This window comes from Mobula birostris, chromosome 7, assembly GCF_030028105.1.
Source record: "Mobula birostris isolate sMobBir1 chromosome 7, sMobBir1.hap1, whole genome shotgun sequence".
NCBI classification, from domain to species: Eukaryota; Metazoa; Chordata; class Chondrichthyes; order Myliobatiformes; family Myliobatidae; genus Mobula; species Mobula birostris.
This window is the reverse complement of record NC_092376.1, coordinates 155,346,705-155,371,088: the sequence shown is the minus strand read 5'-3', so window position 1 is coordinate 155,371,088 and position 24,384 is coordinate 155,346,705. Positions and strand designations below refer to the sequence as shown.

Below are 24,384 nucleotides of genomic sequence, written 5' to 3'. Positions count from 1 at the left end.
TCCCTGTGGTTTCTTGCCATGTTGTACTTTTTCCAGGCATGCAAGGAGTAGTGAATTGTCTCCCTTTCTCTTCACTATTTACACCTCGGACTTCAACTACTGCACAGAGTCTTGTCATCTTCAGAAGTTTTCGGATGACTCTGCCATAGTTGGATGTATCAGCAAGGGAGATGAGGCTGAGTACAGGGCTATGGTAGGAAACTTTGTCACATGGTGTGAGCAGAATTATCTGCAGCTTAATGTGAAAAAGACTAAGGAGCTGGTGGTAGACCTGAGGAGAGCTAAGGGACCAGTGACCCCTGTTTCCATCCGGGGGGTCAGTGTGGACATGGTGGAGGATTACAAATACCTGGGGATACGAATTGACAATAAACTGGACTGGTCAAAGAACACTGAGGCTGTCTACAAGAAGGGTCAGAGCCGTCTCTATTTCCTGAGGAGACTGAGGTCCTTTAACATCTGCCGGACGATGCTGAGGATGTTCTACGAGTCTGTGGTGGCTAGTGCTATCATGTTTGCTGTTGTGTGCTGGGGCAGCAGGCTGAGGGCAGCAGACACCAACAGAATCAACAAACTGATTCGTGAGGCCAGTAACACACAGCAAAGTTGCTGGTGAACGCAGCAGGCCAGGCAGCATCTCTAGGAAGAGGTACAGTCCACATTTCAGGCCGAGACCCTTCGTCAGGACTAACTGAAGGAAGAGTGTGTAAGAGATTTGAAAGTGGGAGGAGGAGGGGGAGATCCAAAATGATAGAAGAAGACAGGAGGGGGAGGGATGGAGCCAAGAGCTGGACAGGTGTTTGGCAAAGGAGATATGAGAGGATCATGGGACAGGAGGTCCGAGGAGAAAGTCAAGGTGGGGGGGAACCCAGAGGATGGGCAAGGAGTATAGTCAGAGGGACAGAGGGAGAAAAAGGAGAGTGAGAGAAAGAATGTGTGTATAAAAATAAATAACGGATGGGGTATGAGGGGGAGGTGGGGCATTAGCGGAAGTTAGAGAAGTCGATGTTCATGCCATCAGGTTGGATGCTACCCAGACGAAATATAAGGTGTTGTTCCTCCAACCTGAGTGTGTCTTCATCTTTACAGTAGAGGAGGCCGTGGATAGACATGTCAGAATGGGAATGGGATGTGGAATTAAAATGTGTGGCCACTGGGAGATCCTGCTCTCTCTGGCGGACAGAGCGTAGGTGTTCAGCAAAGCGGTCTCCCAGTCTGCGTCGGGTCTCGCCAATATTTAGAAGGCCACATCGGGAGCATCGGACGCAGTATATCACCCCAGCCAACTCACAGGAGAAGTGTCGCCTCACCTGGAAGGACTGTCTGGGGCCTTGAATGGTGGTGAGGGAGGAAGTGTAAGAGCATGTGTAGCACTTGTTCTGCTTACAAGGATAAGTACCGTAAGGCCAGTGATGTTGTGGGGATTGAACTGGACTCTCTCACAGTGGTGTCTGAAAAGAGGATGCTGTCCAAGTTGCATGCCATCTTGGTCAATTTCTCCCATCCACTACATAATGTACTGGGTGGGCACAGGAGTACATTCAGCCAGAGACTCATTCCACTGAGATGCAGCACTGAGCGTCACAGGAAGTCATTCCTGCCTGTGGCCATCAAACTTTACAACTCCTCCCTTGGAGGGTCAGACATCCTGAGCCAATAGGCTGGTCCTGGACTTATTTCATAATTTACTGGCATAATTTACATATTACTATTTAACTATTTATGGTTCTATTACTATTTATTATTAATGGAGCAACTGTAACGAAAACCAATTTCCCCTGGGATCAATAAAGTATGACTATGACTATTTCTGGCGGTTGTTCCTTCCAGTAAATTTTGGAACATCTGCAAAGATATCATCTGCTCTCCTTTTGTTTCTAGGCTGTCACGCAGTCTATTCAAAATTTCTGTTGGTCGGATTTGGTAGTGAGATTGTAGATCCCTTTGGAAAGAGGGAACAGTACTTGTGTCATGAGGAAGCTCAGTCTGGATTCTGGCCAGTTACCTGAGTGTCTGCAGTTGGCTAGTTTGTCACTTTCTGTCACAGCAATTTAAAACTATACAGTTAAGAGAACTTAACTGAAAGCTTAACTGAACAAATACATTTCATTTTGCACCAAAGTGCACTCTCCTTGGATGCAAGCTAACTAGTGGTAACTGTATAGCTGTTATATCTAATTTCATACCCAGTTTATACATTGAAATTTGTCTTCTTTTTGTTGTGTGTGTGTGTGTGTGTGTGTGTGTGTGTGTGTGTGTGTGTGGTGTGTGTAGACATCCCACCCTGCAAAAACTCATTTCAGGGAGGTAGGACCACCATTTCAGAGAGGTACCACCCCTGCCCCCCCCGCAACCCCATATCTCTGCCCCCCCCCCCCCCCACCGGTCGACCTCCAAGAACGTACGTATGCGGGACATTTGATTATGAAAGAACACAACAATTTATTTGACACATATTGAAACTATTTACATATATATATGTAAACGACCTCACAGTACAAGGAAAGTTTGCAAAAGAAATAGAAAAGCTATTTGCATTAACATTGAAATTGCCAACAAAATACTCAACAAGGAATATATATATATATATTCCTTGTTGAGTATTTTGTTGGCAATTTCAATGTTAATGCAAATAGCTTTTCTATTTCTTTTGCAAACTTTCCTTGTACTGTGAGGTCGTTTACTTGGCAAATTTGAGCATTTTGCCGGAGGTCTCAACCTCATAGCAGTCTGTGTCAATGAATTTGTTAATTTTGCAAGACATCAGATTCGCAAGTGTTTTGTGAGACAGTTGACTTCTGAATTCTGTCTTAATGTGACGCACCATGCTGAATGCCCTTTTCTACATCACAATTAGAATTTGGCAGCACCAAAAGCAGCTTCATCAACTGGCAGAACTCTTTGAATCTCAATTGCCCTGTGCTCACAGATTTTACTTTGGACAGCTTCCACCAGAACTCATCAACTGGCAAACTTTTGTAGTTTGGCACCAATCCTTCAAGGTTAGTTGAGACAAAATCCAGGACTTCCAAGTGGAGCTGTTCTTTTGCATCTGCCTTGATCATATTTGGAAATCTCTCTGCCAAAGTCAAAATCTGGTCTGGATTCATAGAAACATAGAAAATAGTTGCAGGAGTAGGCCATTCGGCCCTTCGAGCCTGCACCGCCATTTATTATGATCATGGCTGATCATCCAACTCAGAACCCCGCCGCAGCCTTCCCTTCATACCCCCTGATCCCCGTAGCCACAAGGGCCATATCTAACTCCCTCTTAAATATAGCCAATGTACTGGCCTCAACTGCTTCCTGTGGCAGAGAATTCCACAGATTCACCACTCTCTGAGTGAAGAAGTTTTTCCTAATCTCGGTCCTAAAAGGCTTCCCCTTTATCCTCAAACTGTGACCCCTTGTTCTGGACTTCCCCAACATCGGGAACAATCTTCCTGCATCTAGCCTGTTCAATCCCTTTAGGATTTTATATGTTTCAATCAGATCCCCCCTCAATCTTCTAAATTCCAACGAGTACAAGCCCAGTTCATCTAGTCTTTCTTCATATGAAAGTCCTGCCATCCCAGGAATCAATCTGGTGAACCTTCTTTGTACTCCCTCTATGGCAAGGATGTCTTTCTTCAGATTAGGGGACCAAAACTGCACACAATACTCCAGGTGTGGTCTCACCAAGGCCTTGTACAACTGCAGTAGTACCTCCCTGCTCCTGTACTCGAATCCTCTTGCTTTAAATGCCAGCATACCATTCGCCTTTTTCACCGCCTGCTGTACCTGCATGCCCACTTTCAATGACTGGTATATAATGACACCCAGGTCTCGTTGCACCTCCCCTTTTCCTAATCGGCCACCATTCAGATAATAATCTGTTTTCCTGTTTTTGCCACCAAAGTGGATAACTTCACATTTATCCACATTAAATTGCATCTGCCATGAATTTGCCCACTCACCCAACCTATCCAAGTCACTCTGCATCCTCTTAGCATCCTCCTCACAGCTAACACTGCCACCCAGCTTCGTGTCATCCGCAAACTTGGAGATGCTGCATTTAATTCCCTCATCCAAGTCATTAATATATATTGTAAACAACTGGGGTCCCAGCACTGAGCCTTGCGGTACCCCACTAGTCACCGCCTGCCATTCTGAAAAGGTCCCGTTTATTCCCACTCTTTGCTTCCTGTCTGCTAACCAATTCTCCATCCACATCAATACCTTACCCCCAATACCATGTGCTTTAAGTTTGCACACTAATCTCCTGTGTGGGACCTTGTCAAAAGCCTTTTGAAATTCCAAATATACCACATCCACTGGTTCTCCCCTATTCACTCTACTAGTTACATCCTCAAAAAATTCAATGAGATTCGTCAGACATGGTTTTCCTTTCACAAATCCATGTTGACTTTGTCCGATGATTTCACCGCTTTCCAAATGTGCTGTTATCACATCTTTGATAACTGACTCCTGCAGTTTCCCCACCACCGATGTTAGGCTAACCGGTCTATAATTCCCCGGTTTCTCTCTCCCTCCTTTTTTAAAAAGTGGGGTTACATTAGCCACCCTCCAATCCTCAGGAACTAGTCCAGAATCTAACGAGTTTTGAAAAATTATCACTAATGCATCCACTATTTCTTGGGCTACTTCCTTAAGCACTCTAGGATGCAGACCATCTGGCCCTGGAGATTTATCCGCCTTCAATCCCTTCAATTTACCTAACACCACTTCCCTACTAACAAGTATTTCGCTCAGTTCCTCCATCTCACTGGACCCTCTGTCCCCTACTATTTCTGGAAGATTATTTATGTCCTCCTTAGTGAAGACAGAACCAAAGTAATTATTCAATTGGTCTGCCATGTCCTTGCTCCCCATAATCAATTCACCTGTTTCTGTCTGTAGGGGACCTACATTTGTCTTTACCAGTCTTTTCCTTTTTACATACCTATAAAAGCTTTTACAGTCAGTTTTTATGTTCCCTGCCAGTTTTCCCCTTCCTAATTAAGCCCTTTGTCCTCCTCTGCTGAACTCTGAATTTTTCCCAGTCCTCAGGTGAGCCACTTTCTCTGGCTAATTTGTATGCTTCTTCTTTGGAATTGATACTATCCCTAATTTCTCTTGTCAGCCACCTCATCTTGGCTCTTGGTATTGACCACTGACAGATTTTTCAAGATTTGGTCTCTCGTTGGGAACTTCTCGAAGATTTTTTGAAAGCACCTGGCTCTGGCATCTTTGAAGAACTGCTTTGTCTCTTGTGCTTCCTTGCTTACCAACTGCCTCTTGTGCTTCCTTGCTTAGCAACCGCCTCCTTTCCAAGGACCAGTAAAAAGCTCTTCATCTGGGCAGTGAATTTCAGGGTTGCTCAATAAATCTGCTAGCTATGTCAGGCAGGAGCTCTTCTACACTCTGATCCAACGAAGAGGATAGGTGCCTTGTTTTGAAAAATCAAACTGAATTTGTAAAAACATTGTGTGACATTATGGAGAAAGCATGTGTATATTTTCATTTGGGGGTCTTTCAGCCCCTTCTGAATCTGAGATGACTTCTGATTCTCATTCTTTGACTCAAAATATGAAATAAAGCCTGACCATTGGTGGAGCAGATGGTCCAAACCTTTTCTTAAAGAAAGCCAGCGCGTAGGACAATGCTTTTGTACTCTCTGCTGGACAACATTGCAGAACTCTTGAAACTGTTTTAGATCTTTTCTTCCTTTGGAACTTTTCTCAAAATAGTAGTAGATATCAATGAGTAGTTCTTCAGGTGACATTGAGAGCTCCTTAGCAGCAGTTTTGCATAAATGTTGACCAGGTGAATTGGACAGCCAACGCTGTAAGTATGAGGGGCCTGTCCTTTCACTCTTGATAAGACAGAGTTGTTTTTGCCAATCATCACATTGCAGTTGTCACTGCAAAATCCTGAACAATTAGACCATTCAAGGCCTTTGTCATGCACGGATGATGCAACACAGTTGAATATGTTTTCAGCTTTAGCATCATTGCACACTGGCATGTCTACAAATCCAACTGTTAACTTATCCTGTGTTTCATCATAGTACCTGGCTAAATTGGCACATTCTTCCTCACACATGATATCGTTGCTTTCGTCAACCAAAATACTGTATGGCCTTTTTACTGTCCGGATGAATGTGTACAGATCCTCTGAACATTCAGGTTCCAGTGCCATGTTCACAATGGCTGCTGTCTTGGTTGATGAGCAGGCTTAGTTTTTTGCTATTTCTGAATCAGGAAACATTTTTCTGAATAGCTTGCCTATGTGCTTACACACCTGGAATGGCAGGTTATGCTCAATGATGAAAGATGTAAAGTACACCTCAGCTCTAGTGACCTTCTCTGTCAGACTTTGGTTTTCTGCTGAAAAGAACTGTGAAATACTTGAGCAGCCTTCCCTGCGATTAGCCTCCCTAATTTGTTGTGGTCCCTAAAAGAAATAAAAGCATAAGGTGTATCCTTAATATATTGTCTTATGTAATACTTTGTTTAGTGATTTTGTCTAATCTGTAAACCAATCTGTAAACTGGGTATGTGCAGAAAGTGTGACATTAAAATATGTACTTATATTATCATGGAGTTATTTTTTAATTCTATTACAACTTTAAGCATGTCTACAGGGAGTTTGGCCTCATCACGTAGGACATCAATAGAGTAGCTCCTTATCAGCTAGCCAGCTAGTTTAAATAACATTAGCTATGCTAATGAACGAATGACACCTGTTAAACTCACCTCAACATGTCCTTTATAGTCATTTAAGCCACCATTTGCAAACAGTGCAACGAGCAACACTGTCATTATTTTTGACCGCTATTAGGCAGGGGTACACTTTAGTGTAGTCCGGGTTGAAGTGCACTTTATATTTTATTTTTTTCAAACACTCTGCCATGGCGGTGCAGGACACCAAACTGAACTGAGGGAAGACAAGAGGTGGACTGTGAAGCCCGCCCACAGAGAAAACTGATAGATCTACTTAGCACAAAGAGAGACCAATCAGGATGCTCGCTCCCACTCTCGTTCCCACTCCCGCTCCCGCTCTCCCTCTCATTTCCGGGATATTGTATATAATTTGCGGGCGTCAGTGATCTGCTATTAATATGCAGGAGACTCCCAGAACTTCTGGGAGAGGTGGGATGTGTGTGTGCATGTGTGTTCCTGACAAAGATTGATCTCTTGGGATTCCTTTAATGATTAACTAAATGCTGTTGTGCAAAACAAAGTCTCTCTTACAAAGAAATATGAACAAGCTGTGCCATGAGGAACAAATGAACAAAGATGAAATACCTTATTTTGATGCCTCAGATTTTGTTTCTATTTACAAAGTAATGGTGCCTACTGCTCCCTACCAAGATTTAATTATCTCAGTGATGAGAACATCCCCTTTTCCAATTGCTGTAGCTTGTTATTCGGCCATAATGTTGAACCTGAAACAGTAATGAATTGTGGTTCAGTGGGCCTCACTGAACACTAGTGCAACCCAAGCAACCTGTGCCAACATTATTTGAATTCCTGATCTCACATGTACTGCCACAGTCATTTGCCTCACATCCCAAGTCCACCACCTTGAAGGGGAAAGTAATTAAGCATCTCTGTATGTGCATTTTAAGAATACTACAGGACTTCTCAGAGCCCTCTACGGCATATTGAGGATTAGGTGAGTAAAGGATGCTTTCATTGTTGTAAAAGCTGGGACACGTCTTTTCAAGCTCTAAAATCAACGAACGCCTGGCCCTGATCCACGCTGATTCTTCTAGGATTTGTATAGTTCCACATGCATCGGCTTGATCAGGATGATACAATGTTTGCAGTGCTTCTGTAAGTGGTTCTATGCTTCTGTACTCTAATTATGGCTTTGATATTTGCATAGGCCCTGACCCACTGACTCACCTTCTTGGCTCATGGGTTGTCAAATCTGCTACTGGGAGTTTGTTTCGAAGAATATTTTTAATTAATAAACTGTTTTCCCTCCCTCCTCTCTCTCACTTTGTCACATGCTGGGAGATGGACTTCAGAAGTTACACTGTACCAACTGTGCAGGTGTCTGGGGTTGACCCTTTGCAGAGCAAGAGGCGACAAAACGCTAGGGAATATCCAACTGCACAAATAATAAATATACAATATTCCATCCACAGTGTCAGTTTTGCAAAGGCAATCCTAGTAATCAGATTATCTTTCAAAATTTGATATTCTCAGTTACATTTTGCAAGTCCTTTTGTTATTACAATGGTCATGATAATGATTTTGGTTCCATTTTATTTTAACAGAAGGTGATATATGTTTCAAGTTCAATATCCGACGAGACAACTGAAGAGAGAACTTGAGCAAATAATGGCACACACTATAGAATGGATTCGATTCCGTTTTCCGGCATGGAAAAGAAACAGCCTGTCTGAAACAACACCATTGTTATCATGTACATCACCGAATTCTCCAGGGTTGGGTCAATGGTCATCCACTTTCAATAAGCAAAGAATCATCTTTCCAAATAATAAAATGCTCACCAAGGACTCAGAAAGGATAATGAGAAACTACTTGAGCAACAAAATAAAAACTACAAAATACACCATCTTCAACTTTCTTCCAAAGAACTTTATTGAACAGTGTAACAGGTAAACACAATGACTTATATCTGTTAAATCAATTTTCCTCAGTGAAAATGCATTTAAGTTGCTAATTTATATTGCAGTTAACATTCCAATCTGCCAGGATGAATGTGATGTTTATGCAGTTATAAATATTTAAATATATCTTTAATGGCTTACTTTGTTCCTTGCCAAATGTGGCTCCTTCTCTGTTCTGCCAGTTTAAGCCTGACAACAGTTTTCCTTGCCTCTGTCCTCAATTTATCTTTTTCTTGTGAACTCTTGGCTTGTTTCTCGCAGTATAACCAATTTACTAATATTAATGCTGGTTGCTGGTTGCTGTTGTGGAAATCTATGAAATAAATGAGGATTTCTTTTATCCATCATCCTAATGGCAATAGGTTTACTGGAATGAAAATGAATTTGACTCCAGAAGGTGCATCTCATCATAGTATTGAACTCTGGAGGCCTGAGATCCATCCAATTCATTTCACTTTTCAGAATAGCAATGCCTCAAATTGCTTTATCATTTGAATAAGGATGTCTACTGGCAGATCACAATTTGAAATTATGTGCTCTCCAAATATATTCACAAATATCGCACTAAGAGCAAAAAAGGGGTAAAATCTTGGTGCAAGAAATTCTTCAGCACAATAAAGCAGCAGGTGCCTCCATACTGTTGTAAGAAAATGTCCAAGTTTCAGGGATATGTGCCTCTACTTTTGGTTAATACCCTTAAGTAATGATGTAGTTTTGTGACGAGCTCAAGCTGCCTTGTGCTGAAAATGGCAACACAACAGAAGGCTTTTTTTTTCTCTGCCAGAACTTGTGGAAAGAGCTGGGTAGCCTTCAGATAATAGATGGTGGGAGTATTTTGAAATATTCATGGTCATAAGGTAATAGAGCAGGAATTCAGGCTCTATGCCCCAACTGGACCATGATGAATGATAACATCATCCCTGCTAACCTCAGTTACCTGTGCTTAGCCCAAAACCTCCCAAGCTCCTGCCCTCTATGTGGTGTCAACCCATTCTGTGCTGAATTTAAAATATTTCCCCATATTAATTTGATTTATTAGATGAATGCTTCATATTTAATAAGGGATGAAGATGTTGAGGTGAATATGAAAGGAACTTGTAGCCTGAATCATCCCAGGGAAGGACATTTATTCATGTCCCATTAACAGAGACCATGCAAATAATTTGTTAAGTTTTCTCAAATGCGATTTGCAAAGGACAACATTAAGAAATATAAAATTGCTTCCTCTCCCTTTTTCTTATTTTGCAGATTTGCCAATATTTATTTCCTCTTGCTAGCCTTTCTGAACTGGATCCCATCGATTGAAGTATTCCATAAAGAAATAGCCATGTTGCCAATAGTAATTGTGATGTCTGTCACTGCAATTAAAGATGGATTTGAGGATTTCAAGCGGTATCGATTTGATAAAAAGATAAACCAAGCTAGGACACAAGTATTTGATTGGTAAGTCATTTGTGGATGAATACAAGGAGTTCTGTCATCACTATGATCTAACAGGGCATACTAAGGCTGGGTGGCTCCTGTGGTGTGCTGTTTATACCTATATAGTGTACAACTTCCCCAGTTACTTTTTATTCATATGATCCACAGGTTCTCATTGAACCCGCTTATAGCATCTACATGACGTGGTGAGGATGAAGATGATACACTGCCATTGCCATTTAGTGGGCTCGTTCATCACTCACATCTTGGATTTGTTTCTTGAACAAAATTACCTCACATCTTTAAATGGCTTTTCCATGCTGATGGCTGTTCTGCATGCTCCTGCTCCTAAAACTAAGGCATCCGTTAGTCTTGCGAGACCATGGATCTGCGCCTGGATAGTCTTCACTCTCCAGGGCGCAGGCCTGGGCAAGGTTGTACAGAAGACCAGCAATTGCCCATGCTGCAAGTCTCCCCTCTCCACGACACCAATGTCTTCCAAGGGAAGGGCATTAGGACCCATACAGCTTGGCACCGGTGTTGTCGCAGAGCAATGTGTGATTAAGTGCCTTGCTCAAGGACACAACATGTTCCCTCGGCTGGGTCTCGAACTCACGACCTTCAGGTCGCTAGTCCAATGTCTTAACCACTTGGCCACATGCCCACTCCTGCTCCTGCAATGTTACATTCAGTACATCAGACTGTTTTGCCTGAAGTCTCTCATTCACCATTCCCCACTCTAAAGGGAACAATACATCTGCCAGTCTTTGCTCCAGTCCTGTAATGCATATTCCAACCTTCTATGTTTTGAAAATCTATGACAGCAACAGATTTAACTGTTCTTTCTGGGTTTTACATTTTTTCTTCATTCAAGACCTCATCCGTTGTACGGTGCTAGAAGTCTCACAAATGTCTTTGTCTCTGACCCTTGATCAGCACCAAAATTTACTTTGTACATCACTGATCCTTTCCATTCCATGTAACAGAACTTGTCCGAAGGATGTCAAAAATTATATTTGTTTTGCAGTATTTGAATCTGTACCTAGAAAATAGCATTGCCAAAGTAATGTATTGTTGTGAGTCTTGACCTTTATTTCGAATTGAGGTAGAGATGTAGTTTTTCATTTAAGTATAAAAATGGCATCACGAAGATTGACAAGGTGGCATATCAAGTAATGTACACTTCACTAGTGATGAAATTATAGCAGATTTTCTGGTGACTGAATGAACCCTGCCCTGTTCAGATAATTACGCTTCTTAGTATATATCCATCAAAATAAATATCTTCAGGACATTTAGAGGTCATAAAAGTAACTATATAAATGTAAATCATTTCCTTCTTTGCCTTTTTTGAGAAATTAACAGATAGGTACATCTTTCATCCCTCTGCACTACGTCTGGTTTTGCTACAGCTAACATATTGTGAGATTATTTAAGTGTCAAAATGTCATTTCAGTCTCAGAACAAATCCAAATTCAGCAACTAAAATGGCATTTGGCTCTGTCTAACCTTCGTTCTGGGAAGTTGTCAAATCCGTATTTGAGTTGAAAAGGAAAAGCTGATAAAGTAAGTGGCTAAATGAATGGAAGTATGTGGTCGCAAATGGAATTAGGTGCAGCATTTTAATTTCATTAAATTCAGTTTGTTTGCGTGTTGTAAGTTATTTTAAATTCATTTACAAGTTCAAAGTAAATTAATTATCAAAGTATATATACTGTACCATATCCATCCCTGAGATTTATTTTCTCACGGGCATACTCAACAAATCCATAATGGAATAATAACCATGATAGAACCAGTGAAAGACTACACCAATATGGGTGATCAACCAATGTGCAAAAGACACAAACCGTGTAAGTACAAAAAAAAAGATTGAAGGGTAATAACTATTCCTGAACCTAGTGGTGTGAGTCATGAGGCTCCTGTACCAACACCTTGATGGCAACAGTGAGAAGAGAGCATGTCCCAGGTGATGGTGGTCCCTGATGATGGATGCTGCTTTCCTGCGACAGTGGTCTGTGTAAATATGCTCCATGATGGGGAGGGCTTCACCTGTGATGGACTGGGCCATATGCACTACTTTTTGTAGGATTTTCTATTCAAGGCATTGGTGTTTCCATACCAGGCTGTCATGCTGCCAGTCAATATGCTCTCCACCACACATCTATAGAAGTTTGTCAAAGTTTCAGATGTCATGCCAAATCTGCGTAAACGCCTCAGGAAGTAGAGAGTGATAAACGAATTAAGCTGGCTTTAAAACAAGTTTTGTTGATTAACTGTATCTAAACCAGCAATTAATGAAGCTATCTGATTATCAATTGTGACTATTAAAAGACCTTCTCAAGAACTAGTTTTTCTGGAGCATTCTAGCCCAGCAGTCTTTCAGTACCTCTGGGCTCAAAAAACATTTACATAAACTGAAGCAATGACTGATAACAAAGAGAAACAGTATAAATAAAAAATAATGCTGAGAACATGAGATGTAAAAAGCCTGTATAACTACTATGGGTACACAGTGGAGAGTATCCTAAGTGGTTGCATCGTGACCTGGTTTGAAACACCAGTGGCCTGGGATAGAAAATGCCAGAGAAACTGGTAAACACGGCCCAGTCTATCACAGGCAAAGCCCTAATGACCATTTACGTTTACATTCCTGCAAGAAAATTCTTATTAAAACTGACTCATTAATTTATCTGGAAGATGACACCTTTAACATTGTAATTTTATCAAAATATCAGATGAACACACTGGCTTCTATTTCATGACAGTCTTGAAAATGAGAATACTCTTTGAGCAGCCGTAAACTAGTAAAACATTGAAAGTATTAGCCTAGATAATGCATATAAATTTTCAGTAGAGGATGAAACAAATGGATATTGATCCCAGGATACTACTGATACCAACTGACCTGAAGTGACATTTGAAAGTCTTGGTTTGTCTTCTATCAGAAGCTCACTTTCTGATGAGTGCTTATACTCAAGGTGACAGTACTCATCCTTTACATTGTTTGACTTCAAAACCTATCATTTTTTCAAGCAATGACAGAAGTGAGTTATTTGAAGAATATTATCCAGCAAGAAGCTGATTACATTGGATTCATCAGAAGCTATTTTTGGATTGGATTAAAAAAATACAAGTTGGAGAGCCCATCCAATTTAATGAGTATTCTGTTGGCTGGCTAAGATTAAAAATGACCTGAGGATATATGTACCTAGTTTAACTTTGCAACCAGATGATTGACTAGAATGGTGAATGGTCTGACTGTAAAGAAGGACTAGAATCTAGATCATTGTCATCTCTTTTTAAGCACCCATCTAACAGTACTGTGTAGGACTAGGAAATCAAGGGGCAGAGCTGCCCAACTTATAAGAATAGAGCATGCCAGAAGCATTCTGATGGTCTGAGAGCAGGAGTATGGAAATAAATAAAAACATGTTTTCATTAATCTAAAAAAATAGCTATTTTGTCTTTCTGGATGCTTCCTGACCGGCTGAAAGCTTCCATTATTTTTTCTGCTTTGGGGATTTTTTTTTGAAGATTTCTGAATAACTGTGGTATTTTGCTTTTGGTGCTTCTGTAGATGCCTTTCAGTGGCTTTTATAAGTAATTATTGACACATTTAAAAAATTATAAACTTCCTCAGTTAAAATTTCACTGTGCAATTACCATGCTTCCAAAGGGAAAAGAGAAGCTTTAAGCTTGGGTGAAGGAGAGAAGTTATTTTGTGTTAAAGCTTTTCATTAGCTGTCTACACGTTCTCTTCCACAGGAAACAGCACCAGTATGTTGAGAAATGCTGGAAAGATGTTCATGTAGGTGACTTTGTGCAATTATCATGCAATGAAATTATTCCAGCTGACATGCTCCTATTGCATTCATCAGAACAAAATGGAATCTGCTACATTGAGACTTCTAACCTTGATGGAGAAACAAATCTCAAGCAAAGATTAGTGGTTAAAGGACTTTCAAATGCTGTAAGACACTGCTTCACTTTGTGTTTTATTTATTGTTGTTTTTTAGGAAATGTCATTTGGAGCATTTTCTATGAAGTTTCTCAGGAAACTCTGTTCCTGATCGCGTCCAAGATATCCTGAAGTGGGAAGGAGAACAGCCAGAGGTCGTGGTACATATTGATACCAACGACATAGGCAGGAAAAGGGAGGAGGTCCTGAAAGCAGACTATAGGGAGTTAGGAAGGAAGTTGAGAAGTAGGACCACAAAGGTAGTCATCTCAGGATTACTGCCTGTGCCACGCGACAGTGAGTATAGGAATAGACTGAGGTGGAGGATAAACACATGACTGAGGGATTAGAGCAGAGAGTGGGGATTCAGATTCCTGGATCATTGGAACCTCTTTTGGGGCAGAAGTGACCTGTACAAAAAGGATGGGTTGCACTTGAATCCCGGGGGACCAATATCTGGCTGGGAGGTTTGCTAGAGTTACTGGGGAGAGTTTAAACTAGGATTGCTGGGGTGGGAACCAAACTGAAGAGACGGAGGAAGAGGAGGTTGGCTCACAAATAGAGAAAGATTGGAGACAGTGCTTGGAGGGAGGATAGGCAGGTGATAGAGAAGGGACGTGCTCAGACTGATGGTTTGAGATGAGTCTATTTTAATGCAAGGAGTATTATGAACAAAGCGGATGAGCTTAGAGTGTGGATCAGTACTTGGAGCTATGATGTTATGGCCATTACAGAGACTTGGATGGCTCAGGGGCAGGAATGGTTACTTCAAGTGCCAGGCATTAGATGTTTCAGAAAGGACAGGGAGGGAGGCAAAAGAGGTTGGGGCGTGGCACTGTTGATCAGGGATAGTGTTACGGCCATAGAAAACAAGGAAGACATGGAGGGATTGTCTACAGAGACTCTGTGGGTGGAAGATAGGAACAGGAAGGGGTCAATAACCTTTTAAGGACCACCCAATAGTAACAGGGACATTGAGGAGCAGATAGGGAGACAGATTTTGGAAAGGTGTAATAATAACAAGGTTGTGGTGGTGGGAGATTTTAATTTCTCATATATTGATTGGCATCTCCCTAGAGCGAGGGGTTTAGATGGGATGGAGTTTGTTAGGTGTGTTCAGGAAGGTTTCTTGACACAATATGTAGATAAGCCAAAAAGAGGAGAGGATGTACTTGATCTGGTATTGGGAAATGAACCTGGACAGGTGTCAGGTCTCTCAGTGGGAGAGCATTTTGGAGATAGTGATCACAACTCTATGTCCTGTACCATAGCATTGGAGAAGGATAGGGAAAAAAAAGATAGGAAAGTGTTTAATTGGAGTAAGGGGAAATATGAGGCTATCAGGCAGGAATTTGGAAGCATAAATTGGAAACACATGTTCTCAGAGAAATGTACGGAAGAAATGTGGCAAATGTTCAGGGATATTTGCATGGATTTCTGCACAGGTACGTTCCAATGAGACAGGGAAAGGATGGTAGGGTACAGGAACCGTGGTGTACAAAGTCTGTTGTAAATCTAGTCAAGAAGAAAAGAAGAGCTAACAAAAGGGTCAAAAATCCAGGTAATGATAGAGAGCTAGAAGATTATGAGACTAGCAGGAAGAAGCTCAAGAAAGAAATTAGAAGAGCCAGAAGAGGCCATGAGAAGGCCTTGGCGGACAGGATTAAGGAAAACCCCAAGGCATTCTACAAATATGTTAAGAGCAAGAGGATAAGACATGAGAGAATAGGATTAATCAAGTGTGACAGTGGAAAAGTGTGTATGGAACCGGAGGAGATAGCAGAGGTACTTAATGAGTACTTTGCTTCAGTATTCACTATGGAAAAGGATCTCAGGGATTGTAGGGATGACTTACAGTGGACTGAAAAGCTTGAGCATGTAAATATTAAGAAAGAGGATGTGCAGGATATTTTGGAAAACATCAAGTTAGTTAAGTCACCGGGACCAGATGAGATGTACCCCAGTCTACTATGGGGTACATCTGAGCCTCTGGAGATAATATTTTCATCATCAGCAGGGATGGGAGAGGTTCTGGAGGATTGGAGGGTTGAGGATATTGTTCTATTATTCAAGAAAGGGAGTAGAGATAGCCCAGGAAATTATAGACCAGTGAGTCTTACTTCAGTGGTTGGTAAATTGATGGGGAAGATCCTGAGAGGCAGGATTTATGAACATTTTGAGAGGTATAATATGATTAGGAATAGTCAGCATAGCTTTGTGAAAGGCATGTCATGCATTATGAGTCTGACTGAATTTTTTGAGGATGTGACTAAACACATTGATGAATGTAGAGCAGTAGATTTAGTATATGTGGATTTCAGCAAGGCATTTGACAAGGTACCCCATGCAAGGCTTATTGAGAAAGTAAGGAGGCATTGGATCCAAGGGGACATTGCTTTGTGGGTGCAGAACTGGCTTACCCACAGAAGGCAAAGAGTAGTTGTGGACAGGTCATATTTTGTATGGAGGTCAGTGATCAGTGGTGTGTCTCTGGAATCTGTTCTGGGACCCCTACGCTTTGTGATTTCTATAAATGACCTGAATGAGGAAGTGGAGGGATGGGTTAGTAAATATGCTGATGACACAAAGGTTGGGGGTATTGTGGATAGTGTGGAGGGCTGTCAGAGATTACAACGGGGCAGTGATAGAATGCAAAAATGGGCTGAGATATGGCAGATAGAGTTCAACCCAGATAAGTGTGAGGTAGTTCATTTTGGTAGATCAAATTTGATGACAGAATACGGTATAGTATTAATGGTAGGACTCGTGGCAGTGTGGGGGATCAGAGGGATCTTGGGGGTCCGAATCCATAGGACACTCAAAGGTGCTGCGCAGGTTGACTCTGTGGTTAAGAAAGCATAAGGTGCACTGGCCTTCATCAATTGTGAGATTGAGTTTAGGAGCTGAGAGGTAATGTTGCAGCTATATAGGACCCTGGTCACACCTCACTTGGAGTACTGTGCTCAATTCTGGTCGCCTCACTACAGGAAGGATGTGGAAACCATAGAAAGGGTGCAAAAGAGATTTACAAGGATGTTGCCTGGATTGGGGAGCATGCCTTATGAGAATAGGTTGAGTTACTTGGCCTTTTCTCCTTGGAGCAATGGAGGATGAGAGGTGACCTGATAGAGGTGTATAAGATGATGAGAGGCATTGATCCTGTGGATAGCCAGAGGCTTTTTCCCAGGGCTGAAATGGCTAGCACGAGAGGGCACAGTTTGAAGGTGTTTGGAAGTAGGTACAGAGGAGATATCAGGGGTGAGTTTTTTTTACACAGTGTGGTGAGTGCATAGAATGGTCCGCCAGCAGCAGTGGTGGAAGTGGATACGATAGAGTCTTTTAAGAGACTCCTGCACAGGTACATGGAGCTCAGAAAAATAGAGGACTATGGGTAGCCCTAGGTAAATGCATGTTCAGCACAGCTTTATGGGCCAAACGACCTGTATAGTGCTGTAGGTTTTCTATGATTCTATGTTTATAAAACCTTTAGTCTTTACCAATGTTGTGGGTGTACGATCTATATTGGAATGACATGATTTATGCGTTATTTAAAAATTAAACTAATAATAGATCTGGTATTTGACCATTAGAAAATGTAATGTTTAAGCTGCTATTCCGTTTTGCTAATTCTCATAATGTCAATTTTTTTTTAGGCTTCTGGCTTTAAGCCATTGAAATTCAGCAACAATATAATCTGTGAAAATCCCAATAATGATATTAATAAATTTAAAGGCTTTATGTAAGTATGAAAGATCTTCACCATTAGTATTTTCACCTTCACAAAATATGGAATTTTTAGAATTTATTGAGATACGTTGAACTCACAAATCTGTAGATGCTACTTATTGCTCTGGAACCAACCCATACCAAATTCTAGACCTAGTGAGATACTTTTTCTAAAAAGTATCTAAATAGCGACTTTATCTGATCACGTGAAAGAAATATGCAATTCATTCCATTGCAAAAACAAGAAGAGTAATAGAATGCAAATCTCTGGAATTTATTAGGCAAAAAGTTGCTGATTGCTCAAGCATTACTATAAGTTCAAAGGAGATGGGTATTTGTTCCTCAAGGAGGAAGGATTGAATTCCAACCACATGGCTTCAGGGTATCATTGACAGACTCTTCAGAGTGCACACATTCAGCTCACAGCTTATTGAGAATTATGGACAATTAACATACAAAACAGAAGTCAAGAGCATATTGGATTAAAAATAGTCGTGGAACTTCTAGTCACACTTCACAATTCTGTTAAACTTGAGCTATTAGCCAATTATTTCACACTCACTGAAAAGGAAGAGGATATTTAAGAAAAGCCAACGTGTCTGGTGATTCTCATTGATAGCTTAGTTGACGTGTTTTGACTTCCACAAGCCATTTGCTACAAAGCAGCAGCAATGCATTATACAGACTGAAAAAGATGGATTTAAAAATTTTTTAAGCCTTGCATTTAAAAGCATGCATTTGTAAACATAGATTTGTTTCTAAATATTCACACTTGAATGTTTGTGTCAATAGGTGTAATTTTTATAAAAGAATAACATTGATTTTTTTAAAGTATAATTTTAGCAATTGATTGGTTTGATTGCAGAGATAAATTGAATGAAAAGATTGGTATTGATAAAGACAACCTCTTGCTTCGAGGCTGCACCATCCGAAATACATCTGTTACTGTGGGAATAGTGGTATATGCAGGTATGTAGTGGGGGTTATTTATTATTCCCATGAATTTGGTCCCTTGTCTTTATTTGGATGAAGTGGGATAATCAATCAAAAGGCAGCATTAAAGAGGAAACTGTGGCTTAGTTTGTTTAGCAGGAAAATGCCTCTGCCTGTCTTTGAAAAAAAAAGATTAGGTTATTATTTCAGAATATGGAACCAAAGAAGACAAAATCTTTCCTTAATTTCAGGTTCACTTTTAGCATTCAAGGTACACAAAATAATAGTCCAGAGAATGTGTGTTCAATGGAAATTTGAATATAAAAGTAAGAATTTTAGCAGCAGTTGAAAATGAAAGGCTTGGAGACAGGAGACAATGAAATGTTTGTATGAAAGGGCTGAACATAAGTGGTGGTCTCATTATGAACTGTGCCATATGATGTGGGATATCATGGTGTTTCCATGACCGTGATTGTTCTTGGCAGATTTTTCTACAGAAGTGGTTTGCCATTGCCTTCTTCTTGGCAGTGTCTTTACAAGACCAGTGACCCCAGCCACTTATCAATACCCTTCAGCCTGACATCAGTGACATAACCAGGACATATGATATGCAATAACTGCTCATATGACTATCCGCCCATGGCTACACCTTGCTCAGAGGTGTCCTGCAGGCTAGCAGAGGGAAGTTCTGCCTTACACCTCCTTTGGCAGAGAGGCATCCCCACCCCAGCACCTAGAACATTAGGGTACCACTCATAATCCCCAATTTCAGGGAAGGAAGCCCACTATCAATAGTCAGGGTGGCAATATGTGACGTCAATCTCACACCAACACTGCTGACACTTGCCTTCCTCCTTAAATGGATGAACAGCAGGTCAAATGGATTTGGGCAAGAAATGCCAGTACTGCCAAGAACAGCTCACATCCAGAAACAGAACTTATAAGTACCAGCGATTGATTTCATCTGACCCTGCAATGCCAGTTTTTTTTTTAAGAAACACATTTTTTCAAAGAGGCAAACTATAAATGTTCAGAACTACACTTCAGCTTTAATATGTTGCCACAGTCCTTGAAGAAACATCATATGGCTCTCAATATAATTGGTCATAGTGCTATTGTATACACTGCCAGAATCCAGCAAATACTGAAGTGTCCAGCTGATCAGTCAAGAAGTGCAGGTTAATGTTTCCAGACCATCAACATCCTGATTTTTGATGACACTATCATCTAAGCTTATTTTTTCAAGAGTTGCATGGACTAGTACAGCCTTCAGCATGTTCTCCCTTATTGACAGAAATTTGAATAAAGAATGAAGTTTTGTTTCAGCACATTATCTGCTATACTAGCTGACGTGTTTTGCAGAGGTCAGGTTACCCCTTTAGGCAAAGCAAAGATTCTGCAGCTCAGGAGAGCTTGAAAACTACTTTGAAAAGACGATGGAAGTGACAACAGTTGTATTGTTGTGTTCTTACAATAAATGTATGAATTGAAAAAGTAAGCATCTTGTATTCCTGTGCAATCTCCCAATGAATTAATATTTAACATAAATAACTGGGATGGTAAGATTTTAACTGATCAGAAGCCTTAAAGTAATTTCTAATGTACAGGCTACAGATGAATTATTATCTAAGGTAGTGAAATGGATGAGGGTTTTCAACCATTTTTTAATGTGCATGTTTCAGGCCATGAGACCAAAGCAATGCTTAATAATAATGGAGCTCGCTGCAAGCACAGTAAGTTGGAGAGAAAAATGAACACTGATGTCATATACTGTTTGATTCTATTGCTGATTATGTGCAGCATAGGAGCAATAGGTAAGATGTTCCAATGTACCATCCTTTACCTTTGTAGTTGCAAATGGACTGGTTTAGTTAAGTTGAAATTATTGGAATAATTAAACCTGGTTACTATGGTCAGTGATCATTTCCAGTAGGAATGTGACTATGCAGAGTGGCAAAGTGGATTGTTCTTTACTACAGTTATAGTTAAAAGTCTGAGTTAACACGTTAAATAACTTGTGTCGATGGGGCAAGGAAATGACATGCTCATTTGCCTGGATCTTTAACAGTTCATCTTCTTAAAATATTTATTTTATTTTATTTTTCTTGTAATTGCCAAGAACTACACTATTGATAATGATGAGTTTAAATAAGCAAAATAGATTGCAAAATTTGAAGAAATGAGCATTTTTATTTTGAGGCAGATTGCAGGCATTCAATATTTATCAAGAACAATTTAAAGCCTACTGAAATAAGTATACTTGTTTGGTTATCTACATTGTTGGTTGTATTCCATTATATTTGTTCAAAGTGTGCAGAATAAATCTCATTTAAAAGAAATTCAATGTGTCAGAATGCTTCCAGTGCCAGAGTAATTCAGCCTCCTTACTCTGTCAATGAGGACTGATCTGCAAATGAGTACACATCATTCCATGTCCTAATACTGCCACTGAAAAGATTTGATTTGAAGGGGCAAAGAAATCTTCAGAGAAGATGGAATGATACCTCATTCATGATGCGTTGATGCATTTTGGTAATGTTTTGACAGTCAGACCAGCTAAATAGATAGCAATGACAAACACTATGGCAAATTGCTTGTGTTCCATTTATTTGTGGAAGCATGTGTGATTGGTAAGGTTACTATTAATTGAAGAGGTGGTAGGAAACCACTTCATAACTTTTTGAATGCATTCTCATAATGTCATTGGGGCAGGGTGGGGGTTGGAATGTGGTGGCAGTTCCAGGATTTAGATCTCATGACAAAGAAAGGAGGGCAATATATTTCCATACCAGTTTATTGTGTGATTTTGGGGGGAATCTGCTGGTGATGGTTTTCCCTTGCATTTGCTTCTCTTATGCTCCTTCATGCTGAAGGTCATGAGATCTCTGTTAGTGGCAATAGTAACTAGAGTGTACGTTGTATATGGTACATGATGTGGCCACTGTAAGTCAATAGTGGAGCAGTGAACATTTATGGTAGTTGACAGAGTGCCAACGAGGAGTGTTATTTTCAAACAGTACAGTCATGAGTTCTTACCTGTTGGAGCTCTCTTCATTCAAGATTCAAGATTGTTTAACGTCATTTCCAGTGCACAAGCATACTATCTTCATCCAGACAGATACTGTACATGGTATTCCAACTCATTCCTGCTTTCTGCATAGTAGTAAGCTTTGAAAATTCAGAAGGTGAGTCATTTACCTCAGGGTATTCACCTGCTTTCATAGGCATTTGTATTCCTAATATTTAAACTAAAGTGTGATTTCAGTTCTCTGACACAACTTAAGCTTACTTTTTGTCAATTCACTGAACAATTAATACTATAGCTTGACAACATGCACTTTACTAAATGATATGTTTCCTTTAACCATACATTTTCATGTTAGGTCATAGAATTTGGGTTGGAACTCTCCCTTCATTGTCTCCATTTGAGCTCCCAGACCAGAATGGCAGCTTCATTTCATCTGTTATGTCTTTTTTCCATGCATTTCTGACAATGGTGATACTATTGCAGGTAAATCATATAAAATTTGGACTGTTATTTTGTCTGTATCTGTTTATATATGAATGACTTGCATGTTTGGAATACTTAAATCATGAGGCCTGTTGACCAAGCAGTTACTCTAAGATTGAAAACATACTGATGTTTACTTTTGTTTTGGGGGAAAAAAAAGTTACATGGATGTACATATAAGCTTGATCTTAATTCAAGTTCCAAGCTTAATTAATGGTTAGTTTGCCATAGCATCCTTGCTCTAGCCTGCAGATTCCTTAGGAATCCTGTGACCACACTATCCTTTGTAGGCTTGTGGATCTATCTGTATTTGAGGTCTTTCTACTACAGCCACCTCATGAACCGGTGTAATCTGCATGTGTGACCAGACCTCAAGTTGCATAACATGAGGCCCAGTCCTGTAACATCCCAGACCAGGGGTAGTGAATCTTTTGAGAGCATTTTTTCCAAATTGGCGATAATATTCTTAAAAAAAATTCTCAAAAAAATATTCTCTTGCATGTTATGCTAATTTTGAACAGAGATTATCATTGATTAATAAATTACTAACAATAATGATAGACTTTTCTTAAAATGGATGTCCTGTTGCTTATTTATGTGTATTCACTGTTTTATTATTTAAAAAAGTATAAGAGAGACATTAAAATAAATGAAGTGTTTCAGAAGACTTGTTCAAGAATTATTAATATTAATATTTTAAGATCTTTTCTAAATAGTGTTATCGTAACCTTTTACTACCCAAATACTGATAAGTAAACCAGGTCTGCGAGGCTTTCGAAACGTATTATCCAATATCACATGTTCTCACAACCATCTAGCTGGTGCCAGGACGGCATGAGACATTTCCTGTGGAAACATCTCACTGCTCTTGGGTTGTAAAAAGTCATTCTTTGCTTCATTTTACAGTAAAGATGATCGACATGTATCTTTTTATTTTGGGATGGGCTTAAAGAATCGATGAGAGGCAGACAACAAAATGCTTATACATGTTGTAGGTTTGCACTCCTGCACTAGACCTTGTGATCGTCTATGCTCCAAATAGCCTCCAAATGTTTATCGTTGAATCTAATAAAAAGACGCAGCAATTAAAATGCAATTCAATAGTTTTAAAACGAAGTATAATTATACTTATAAAACAAATGTAACTGATGTAATTTAGTTCCTACATATTAATAATTGAAATAAGGGAGGGTAAAAAGCTACTTACCTTTGCTTCCTCGCTTGCCTAAAGCTGATGGGCAAGATATGAGTTTTACCTGACCACTCAGCTTGGAAGTGTTTGTGCGTCACCCTGGACATGGGATAAATCTATGAGTGGAAAGAGGCATCCAATTTACAGCATATTCTATACTCCTGCATCATTGTATAGGAACGTGCTGACCTGCTTGGAGCATTTTGCTGCCAGATCTCTTCCAGGTCACTGGCAAAATGTGAATACATTTCAGCCCAATGTGAAACCAGACTTGAAGGTCAATGGACAATGACCTTTAAGTACACCTGTACAACTATTCATTAATGCAAATACCTAACCAGCCAATCAAGTGGCAACAACTCATTGCTTAAAAGCATGCGGACATGGTCAAGGGGTTCATTTGTTGTTCAGACCAAACCTCAGAATGGGGAAGAAATGTGACCTAAGTGACTTTGGCCATGGACTGATTGCTGGTGCCAGATGGGATAGTTTGAGTACCTCAAAAACTGATAATCTCTTGGGATTTCCATGCACCACAGTCTCTAGAGCTTACAGTGAACGGTGCGAACAAAAAAAAAGAAATCTAGTGAATGGCAAACACAAGGAAATCTGCAGATACTGGAATTTCAAGCAACACATATAAAATTTGCTGGTGAACGCAGCAGGCCAGGCAGCATCTCTAGGAAGAGGTGCAGTCGACGTTTCGGGCCAAGACCCTTCGTCAGGACTAACTGAAAGAAGAGCTAGTAAGAGTTTGGAAAGTGGGAGGGGGAGGGGGAGATCCAAAATGATAGGAGAAGACAGGAGGGGGAGGGATGGAGCCAAGAGCTAGAAAGTTGATTGGCAAAAGGGATATGAGAGGATCATGGGACAGGAGGCCTAGGGAGAAAGAAAAGGGGGAGGGGGGGAAAACCCAGAGCATGGGCAAGGGGTATAGTGAGAGGGACAGAGGGAGAAAAAGGAGAGAGAGAAAAAGAATGTGTGTATATAAATAAATAAATAACGGATGGGGT

At 40.4% G+C, this 24,384-nt stretch overlaps 1 protein-coding gene across 1 annotated transcript in view; it reads left to right on the top strand.

The window, feature by feature from the left end:
* The first annotated feature begins 8,333 nt into the window (after positions 1-8,333).
* LOC140200980 (phospholipid-transporting ATPase VB-like) overlaps positions 8,334-24,384 on the top strand; it is a 98,601-nt gene continuing 82,550 nt past the window's right edge. The window contains exons 1-7 of the mRNA XM_072264618.1: positions 8,334-8,614; positions 9,875-10,069; positions 13,817-14,021; positions 17,663-17,748; positions 18,601-18,704; positions 20,351-20,482; positions 22,052-22,179. Of these exons, the coding sequence (XP_072120719.1) occupies positions 8,334-8,614; positions 9,875-10,069; positions 13,817-14,021; positions 17,663-17,748; positions 18,601-18,704; positions 20,351-20,482; positions 22,052-22,179 (1,131 nt within the window). The remainder of the gene's footprint in view (positions 8,615-9,874; positions 10,070-13,816; positions 14,022-17,662; positions 17,749-18,600; positions 18,705-20,350; positions 20,483-22,051; positions 22,180-24,384) is intronic.